Genomic DNA, 10,073 nt, shown 5'->3' with positions numbered 1-10,073 from the left:
ATTGTCCAACTAGTCTTAGTATGCTGTGTGTATAGCAACTCAATGCAGTTGGCTGGCAATGCTTTTTTAATAAAGTGTTTCTCTTCTCTTCAATCTTAATTTAACACTTCTCAGCTATCCTATAACTCAGATGATCTCAGATTTGGATATTTCTTACAAATAAAAAATGAATAAAGTAAATTAAATAAAATATAAAAACTGATGTAAAGTGAAAAGTAAAATTAAATAAGAATTTCAAAAATGTTTTAGGCAATAAATGATAATGGTAATAATAACAAATAAAAAAGGAGATAATAAAGAAATATAAAAAAAACAGTACACACTAAAAGACAGAAAAAGGGAATAAAAATAATTAAAAAAACCTTGGCTCACACTAATTAGTTTTATTACTATTTACCAAAAAAAAAAAAATATTCTATTAGAATAGAAGGTGAGGAAAAATCAGAATATTTCCCATATTTTTACTGCTGAGTATATTATATAGATTTGATTAAAATCCCAATAAAATTTGTTGAAAAAGAGAATAAAAAAAATTTATTGAATTGTTTCTCTTGAACTTTATAATTCTTCTTCAATAAAACCATGTAATTAATTTGAATAAAATAATTTTTAGAGTCATCACGAGTCATGGGGACATTCCAGAAGAAGAAAGAATAAAGATAGGTATCACTGACAACTTGATAAGACTCTCTGTCGGACTTGAAACAACGGCAGACCTCATCGATGACATCGACCAAGCTCTCAAAGTTGTGGCTGCTGGTTTAGAGTCATAATATTACATAATGACTGTGCTACAGTTTTAATTGTTTATTATTATATTCTAGTTCAATTTTAATTAAAATAGGTGTATCTATATCAAATTTAAAGATATTCATGTATCTTTTTTTAAAAAATAGTTGTGCCATTATTTAAGAATTGTACAATACTTTTAATAACTTCAAAGGCAGTTTAATAAGAAATAAATAAGGAAGACAAAATTAATTTAATTTTTAGGTGTAGAAAAATTACTATTCTCAATTTGTATGTGTACTATCAAAATATATCAAACTTTTAGTGTACATTAAAGTACCTTAAACCATTTATTACTTGAGTGCTGATTAGGTTAATTCTAGTTGCTGGAGTATAACAAAAGCTAATAGAGTTCAACCAACCCACTAGGATGAATTGTACTCTTTAGAGCACAGCAGTTGTATGTAAAAAAAAAAAAAATGTTATTCTAAGAACTTAATTCTAATTAAAGAGTATTATAATGAATTGTAAAAAGTGCTAAATAAAATAAAATAAAAAAATTGTGACAGCTTTGGGACTGGCCGACAGTAGTTAGTCTTCTGGAAATTAAATAATATATTAAAATTGTATTGATAATGGCCATATGCACCCCCTTACAACTTAAGGCAGAAAATATTAGTCTCATAATAATAATAATAATTGGAATAGATAACTATTTTCTGAGTCAATTCTAGTTAGAAACTTTTATTTTATAATATGAGATAATAGGAGCTCATGCATTCGGACTGGCACTGCTGTGATTGTTATTGGTACATTTTGCTATGTCAGCTCCATGGGCGTAGGCAGGATTTCACCAAGAGGGGAGCAGACCTCAGCCCATTACACACACATACATAGATGCAGAGGTTTGCTATGAGAGCATCAGCCTTCTGGAATTTCTGGCAATAATATTAACGATAGTTGCCTTCTTTGATTTATTTTCAACATACATTTTGAGATTATTAAAATGGCAAACTGTATGTTGTAATAGGAAGAATGGGACCTAAAAAAGGTTCTTTTTCATTTGTTTCCCTAAGTATTTTTAGAGATACGTAAGTGACGAATAATTGTGCCCATCGAATCTTACCTTTTTCACCGTACAATCGACATATATCCATCTGTTCCCTTCAAAGGTTTGTAGCGTTTTTGTGTTCTGTAAAGATGTTAACTCAACAATGTTGCCTTCCTAATAATAGCATGTTTTTAGGAAGAAATATTCTATCAAATAAGTTCATTATTTTCTTTATTTTTTTCCTTGGTCCCAAAAAGCTAGGGGGTGCCACGTCTCCCCTTTGCCGACGTCTATGGACAGCTCCATTAATCCATTTCTCTCATATTACAATATTAAAACCTTCCAGCTAGAATTAACCAGCACTTCACTACCACCACTTCAGTTTCATATCTCGTCACGAAATCAAATTACTCACAAAAGTTTTTTTTCTTGAGTTGCATAATGTCAATAAAGAAGTTTCACTTGAAAAATTGTAACTATTATTCATAGGTAGTTAAAAATGCTCTCACGAGTTGAAAAAAAAATTACTTTCATAAAATTGCTGGATTAAAAAATAAAGTTTTATAATTGATGGACTATTTAAAAATACACTAATTTAAGAAATTTTATACAATCTTCTTATGTTATATTATTTGGAGGAAGAGATTTAATTATTATTCTTATTTTGTCTATTATATTTCAGATTTAGATAAGTAATTAGATTTTGGTAAGTTGAGTTAAAATAAAAGGAGTCAAAACTCGCATTAAACTATTTTTTTCCATTTCAAATCCTGAATTCTGTACTATACAACCTCATTGTTATTGTACTATTTCCTTTTAATTTTAATAAAGAACCAATAAATTGTTAATTATAAGATTAGTAAGTATTTTTTTTTATAAAAAGATAAAAAAAAATTATATATGTATATAAGAAAAAGAATAAAATAGAAAAGAAATCCAATATTACTATTATGGTATTTAAGATTATGAGATGTTGATAGTTGACCGTAGATTTGATGTGAGGAGAAGATGATCAGGGATGTGGTCAGCAAAGATAAGTAAATAAAACATAAGCAAGTAAAACTTATTTATTTCTGTTGACTATTTGACCTGAATTTCAGAACATTTAAAAACAAAATAATTATCATTCATCTTGTTTTTAACTTTTTTTATTCATTTTTTGATATAATTTTTTCACTTATATTTACATAATTTTTAACCCTACCTTAGTTTAGTTTTTGTAGGATATCGTCCTAATTTTTCATTGTTTTGTATCTTTTTTAGCCCTGCAAAGTGTAGTGAAATTTCGGCAAATAGTTGTTAATTTCTTTTTTTGTTCCTTTTTGACTGCACTCCTGACCATCTCCATATTAGAACCCATCTCATTAATTTTTTTGATGATTATTTTAAATTATTCTTACCAATTGATTTCTAATTAATTTTACCATGTTTTTGAAACTGAAGTAATTAAAAAAATAATAAAAATTTTGTCTTAACATTTGTGGGATTTGTTTATTTTTTACCACTGTCTTCAAAAGGCTTAGAAGCTGATACTATGAACGAGTGTGGTAAAACATGGAGCAAAACAATATTGGATAATGAAAACAATTTTATTTTCCTATAAAAATAATTTTATATGACATAGCAACGTGCATGAATTCGAACTCAATGTTTACCATAATTTTTTTGTTTAAGTCGTTGAACCTCAAATTCATTTTTGTATTAAGATGTTGAGGTGAAAATTAAACTCAGTTTAGAATATTATGAATATTCTATATTTTCTTGTACAATGCTTCATGTTTCCCCATCTTCAAGTACTATTATTCCTTATTATTAAATATATCTTCTGTTTTCCTTGGTTAGACATGGACTCTAACAAAGGAAAACAGAAGAGCTCTACTGGTTTGGGAGAGAAAGTCCTGAAAAAGATCTTTGGAGCAGTTAAAGAAGAGCACAGAATCAGAAGCAGTGCTGAATTAATAGAATTTATATGTATATATAGTTGACCGTAAAAATTGATATATAAGAAGATGGTCAGGGTTGTGGTCAAAAGTGAAACAAAAATAGTTTACAACTATTGATTTTCCGACGTTTCGCCCCACTTTGCAGGGCTTCATCAGGGCTGTTCAAAGGAATTGGTTGAACAGAAAGCTTTGACCGCAACCCTGACCATCTTCTTATACATAAATTAATAGAATTGTATGGAGAGCCTGTGATGGTTGGGACTTATGGAAAGGATGGAGCCCTTTAGGCTGCCTAAAAAGATGCTAAATGGGAGCGCCAGGAGGAAAAATGAAAAGGGGCAGACCCAGACTTCGGTGGCTTGATGATTTGAGAAAGATGGGAATCGGAAATTGGAGGAGTCTCACTGGAGACCGTGAAGTATGTGGAAGAACGGAAGCAGAGGCCCAGGTCCTGCAAGGACTGTAGCGCCCAACAGTGAGATTAAATATATCCATTTCATTTTGAAATTTCGTCTTATTGTTACATAATAAAAATTATGTTTGGTTTAAGCAACAATAAAATAAAAGTAAAAAAAAAAATCTGTTATCTCCTTAAGTGTACTTATATTAATTACTTTATTATTAATTTTCTATTATATTTTACACTTTTCTGTATCCCCGCTCATTTGGTATATTTTGTTTCTTAATTACTTACACAGATTGTATCCCATTATTTTATACTTCACTTTTCCTTTGTTTCTTCTCCCCCTATTATGTATATTTCCATTTATTGTTCACCTAATTTAAATACTGTTTTATCATGTTTACTTAACAAATTATTTTCGTTATTGTGGCACAACTGCCGTCCCCACTCCTCCCAATACCAACGGTCACTTTTGTTTTTGACTGCCGTCAAAATAGGTATGCATTCTGTCTCATCATTTGATTTGTATTCTTTTTTCTTTTTACATCTCTTTATTTGTATTTTCTTTAATATTTCTTTTCTTATCTATGTTACTATTACCCTTTACATTTACTATTTACTACCTTTAATTTTTCTTATTATATCTTACTTTTTTACATTTTATACCCCTGTTATTTTACACTTATGTTTTTGTTTTGTTTTTTTTCTCTTCGTTTTTTTTTTTCCTTTTGTAACTATGTGTTTGTATCTTTTTTAGCCCTGACGAAGCCCTGCAACGTGGAGCAAAACGTTGGCTCAATAAAATAGTATAATTCTACTATTTGAGTTTTTTTGACCGCACCCGGACCATATTCCTTTCATAAAAAAAAAAAAAAAAATGGATATATTTAACAATAAGGTACAATAGTACTTGAAGATGTGGAAACCCCAAAACGTTGTACAAGCAAATATAGAATGTTCATAATATTCTAAAGAAAGCTTAATTTTAATCCCATCTAAATATAAAATGAATAATAGAACAAACTTCTCAGGAAATAAAATGAAGAACTCAAATTCATAGACTATATTCTGGGATATTCATGAAAAGTTAAACAAAAATGATTAAATATATTTAAGCAGCTTCAGAATTCCCAATTGAGGATTATAAAGATTTCCACAGGTCAAAAAATAATATTTTCTCCCATACCTTTCACATGTTATTTTTAAAACTTGTCATACTTTCATTTCTGAATCAGAGTTTGAGACTGATATTTGAAGTATCCAATCTAGCAAAAAAAAATTGTTGATTTTGTAATTATTAATAACTTACTGTACAGAAAATATGGGAAAAATAAATTAGAAATATATTATAATTATGAAGAAGAGGTACTGAAAGAATTACTTGGTTATGTTAAGAAGATTTTAATATCAATTCACAAGGTGATGTTTTCAACATACATTGACTAGATATAAAAATATCTGATTAATTTCGGTTAACGTTACATACAATACAGGAATCAGGAACATACGTTTTGATATTCTTCTATAACTACAAATTATTAATGTAAATAATTAAATATAACTTTGGTAAACAAGTCTTATTGTTTCAAAAATCTCTAAGACACCTTTTGATGCTTATAACATATAAACAAACATAACTATCCTTATTTATTAATAAATTTTAAATACTCCATTTGTATTTATTTTCTAAATGAACATAAATTAAATATTCTTCTGAAGAATAAATAAAAGATAATAATAATGTCTTAAAAGTATTGTCTCAAGAATAGTGGATATTTACCACAAGTACTTAAAAATAAAATTAAACTCTGTAAAACAAAACATTTTTAAACTAATACAACAAAACAAATGAAAAACAACTTATTTCTACAGGTTCAAAACAAACCGTAATATGGCACCATCGATACATTGAAATACATTAATAAACAAATCATGGTGCCATTTCAGTCGAACAGACCAAATCCCATATCATCATCAGACTCCTCTGATTCTTCTTTCACTTCAGCTTTCTTCGGGGCCTCAGCTGGAGTATCTGCGGCAGCTGGTGCCGCAGGTGTTTCGCTGGCAAACTTAGACGGATCTTTCAGATATTCCTTCAACTTTTCAGCTTCTTTAAATTCAACATTTGTTGCAGCAGCAACAGCAAAGAGATTTCGTAAACCATTAGCAATACTGTGAGGGGCAGAAGCAATGGTCGGATATCCAATTTCTAAACATACAGCAGCGAGCCTTGCAGCTCCCTCGATGAATTTTACGCGCAAATCTTCTGGTTTGATATCCAAAATCTTTGGTTCAAAAGTGGTACCGGAATCGTAAACCATTTCTACAACTAAGCCATAGGAAAATGGGGAAATATTAAGCATGTTCAGAAGAGTGGCTTCCGAAGCCCCAACTTTGTCTCCTTCTTTGAGAATATGGACATCGTTGATGATTTCGATAGTACCTTTAGAAATCTTTGTCGGAATAGAAAGAGCCTGGAAGAAGGAGGTCTTTTCGGGACCAAGTCCTGTATTTTGTGCTGGAATTATTACTGGACAAGGAGCTACAGCTCCTGCTCTGGCTGGGGCTCGTACTTTGTTCTGTAAAAGCTTTTCACGGACTTCTGGAAGCTCACCTTTGGTAAATACAAAACCTACATTACCTCTGATATGGGCGAGAAGTTTTTCCAAAGACTGGTTCCTCTCGATATGCCCTCTTATCGCCTTCCTCATCATCGTATTTTTGCCCATCAAAACAACTGCTGAACCTCTGAGGGACATTCGAATTTGCTGCATTTGTTTGGAACCGACATTATCCGCCCCGACAATGAAACATTTGGGATATTCTTCAATTAACGTAATCAACTTAGTGAAGTAGTGGCTCTTCCAGGTTGCTTTATCTTCTTTCCCCATCGCGCTGTTGGAGTTAACACTAATAAAATTATTAACTTCCAAGTGCTTATAACTGAAGCCAAATAGCGAAAATAACCTTACCCTAGGAAGGAACCGGTAAAAATATCAAACATCGATTTATTTAAGTAACAACTAAAACTCGATTTTATTATATTCTACTTAGTTTAAAAATCTACATAATAATGTCAGTTAGATAATCAATCTACATTTATAAAATGTATAACAGATAATAACATTGTTAGTTTATATCTCGTAACAGTACAATAATTGACTTTGAACCCAATTTTTTATTACTTTATTGAAAACTATGTATAATTACTAGTCAAAATTAACGAGTCTGCCAAGTATTGGCAGGGGGAATAAAAAATGGCGGCTGTTTCAAAACCTTAAAAAACATTAATTTTTCATTCGGAGCTCTATATCTTGAAAGCTACCAAAAACACTAGAAAATCTAAAAGAACATTATTTAAAGAAGAGTAAATTTGCTGAAATATTAGCCTTAATAGAGCTATTTACGTCCAATAGTTCTCGAGATATAGCTTTTTAACAGCAACATTTTATAAAATCATCATCATAGTTAGTTAATTTATTTTGAGAAATCTATTTCTCAGGAACTATGTGACGTATAGATGTCTATTAGCACTCAAAATAAAGCTAGTTTAATGGACTAAAAAGTAGTTTATGACCTTTATCTTCGTAGGAGTAGTGGTTTTCATGATATTTCCCATAATAAATTGATTTATAGTCGAAAGGAATATGGTCCGGGTGCGGTCAAAAAAACTCAAATAGTAGAATTTTACTATTTTATTGAACCTCAAATTCTACTATTGGAGTTTTTTTGACCGCAACCGGACTTTCCATATTCCTTTCATCTTTACACACGGTCAATCAATAATCTTCCAGCATGATTTATAGTTGTTCGGACAATAAGTTTGATTTATAAAAAACTTTATTTTAGAAACCAAAGGACATACAGATGTCTGTCAGCGCTCAGATTAAAGCTAGTCAAATTTACTATAAAATAGTTAATAATGTTTATCTTTGTAGTAGCTCTTGTAGTTTTTATGATATTTGATCAAATAAACTCACAAAATGTTAATTTATAGTTGTTCATATAAAATGTTTGAGTTTTGAAAAAATATATCTCCAGATCCATAAGGCGCACATATGTCTGCCAACACTCAAAATAAAGGAAATTTAACTTACTATAAAGTAGTTTATGACACTTATCTTCGTAGGGGTAGTAGTTTTTATGATATTCATATATGAATATAAATTTGGCTAATGAAAATTTGTCCGAACTACTAGTATTCAATATTTATTTTAGCAAATATCATGAAAACTACTATTCCCTATTCACATAGTTCCTGAGATATAGATTTCTCAAAATAAATTAACTAATTACTGATCTTTCAGTACGTTTCATACATTTTTATGAAATGTTGCATTTTAAAAAAATCTTTATCTCGAGAACTATTGAACGTAAATAGCTCTATTAGGGCTATTTTTATTATATGCATATTTTAGCAAATTTACTCTACTTTAAATTATCCTCTCTTAGATTTTCTATTGTTGTTGGTAGTTGTAAAGATATAGAGCTCCGAATAAAAAATAAATTATCTTTAACGTTTAAAACAACCAACATTTGTTATGCCCCCTACCCATACTTGGTGGACTCATCAATTTTAACTATTAATTACACATAGTTTTCATTAAAGTAATCAAAAATTGGGGTGGAATAACTAACTTTTTTCTCCTCTTTGGCTCTTGTACTATCAGCAGTCAATGCAGAATTGTGTTGTTTAATCTACACGTTTGTTATTTGTCGCAAATACAAGACTTGTACAAACGTTTGTTAAACCAAGAAAGCTACAAACACTGGTATCCACGCGCTTGTTTTGTTCTTTTGAATTTTTTCGGCTATTACATTAGATTTACTCTATTTTCATTATTAAAAAATAAAAACATAAAGACATACAAAAATAAGTAACATCGACTATAGAATAGGTGGGAAGTTCATAAAGTTTTTTTTAAATATTGGAAGGAGACAGTTAACCATATGAAGTAGATTGTAGGAAGATAATTCGGGTGGCGGTCAATAATTTTGTTTTCTGGATCAGAAAAAAAAAAACAGGAAAAATAAATGAAATTTTATCATTTCACTTGAAATATTATCAATTTATTTATTGTGAGAACTTTTTAAAAATCAAATTCAGTGTTTTCAACATTTTTTAAGTTGCTTTAGTATAATAGGTTGTTATTCTTGTAAGTTTTGGTCCTTTCTAAAGCATTTGTCTTATTTAAAAATTTTATTGCAGAAAGAAAGTCCAGGTGGCGGACAATAAAGCTTTCAAAATAGTAAAATAAAACTGTTTATTGTTAAGCAACGCTTCTTTTTAGCTTGCCATACCTTAAATTTCATAACTAATAAATAATTTTATTATACTATTTTGATACCTTTATTAAACGCCACCTGACTATCTTCCTGAAATAGAATTTTTATATTACGAAATATAAATGCAACTTAAAAAAATGTAAAGAGGCACTGAATTTGATTTTTAAAAAAGTACCCACAATAAATAAATTGATAATATATCAAGTGAAATGATAAAATTTGGTTTATTTTTCCTGTTTTTTTTTTGTTTTTTTTTGTCTGATCCGGAAAACAAAACCGATGTCGTCGACCGCCTAGGCCTATGAGAAAAACAGATATTTTAAATGGATTCCGGCAATCTGCCAGTTCCGGCTATTTTTTTTTTTTTTTTAACCTATTGGAAAATAAACAAATATTTTTTCAAAATAAACAAGATCCATATATTTGCGATTCTTTTTTTTTTTTTCTTACATTATAAATACTCCATTGATTTGTTATTTACTTCGCATAATCTGACCACTTTCTGGATTATTCATGACGGATTTTTTTTTTAATAATTTACCTCTGTTTCTTTTTAGGCATATATACGATTCAATTTCTTACAGTCTTCATCATTGTATTTATTTCTAGAGGACCCGGCAATGCTTCGCTATTGCTATAATGGTAAGCTGAAAGAGAAATT

At 29.6% G+C, this 10,073-nt stretch overlaps 2 protein-coding genes across 2 annotated transcripts in view; one reads left to right on the top strand and one right to left on the bottom strand.

Moving 5' to 3' along the window:
* Positions 1–923, top strand: part of LOC106688342 (putative cystathionine gamma-lyase 2) — a 23,442-nt gene extending 22,519 nt beyond the window's left edge. Inside the window, exon 9 of the mRNA XM_067047340.1 lies at positions 614–923. Coding sequence (XP_066903441.1) covers positions 614–773 — 160 coding nt within the window. The 3' untranslated portion in view covers positions 774–923. The remainder of the gene's footprint in view (positions 1–613) is intronic.
* A 4,588-nt stretch (positions 924–5,511) lies between these two features.
* Positions 5,512–7,117, bottom strand: LOC106688343 (large ribosomal subunit protein uL10). Its single transcript, XM_014432756.2, has one exon. The coding sequence runs from the start codon at positions 7,015–7,017 to the stop codon at positions 6,070–6,072; it is 948 nt and encodes a 315-aa protein (XP_014288242.1). The 5' UTR covers positions 7,018–7,117; the 3' UTR covers positions 5,512–6,069.
* Between the last annotated feature and the right edge of the window lie 2,956 nt (positions 7,118–10,073).

Source organism: Halyomorpha halys, unplaced genomic scaffold (genome assembly GCF_000696795.3).
Source record: "Halyomorpha halys isolate HHAL.00 unplaced genomic scaffold, Hhal_1.1 Scaffold1108.1, whole genome shotgun sequence".
Taxonomy (NCBI): Eukaryota; Metazoa; Arthropoda; class Insecta; order Hemiptera; family Pentatomidae; genus Halyomorpha; species Halyomorpha halys.
Note: the sequence above shows the minus strand (reverse complement) of the source record. Positions and strands in the feature narration are given on the sequence as shown.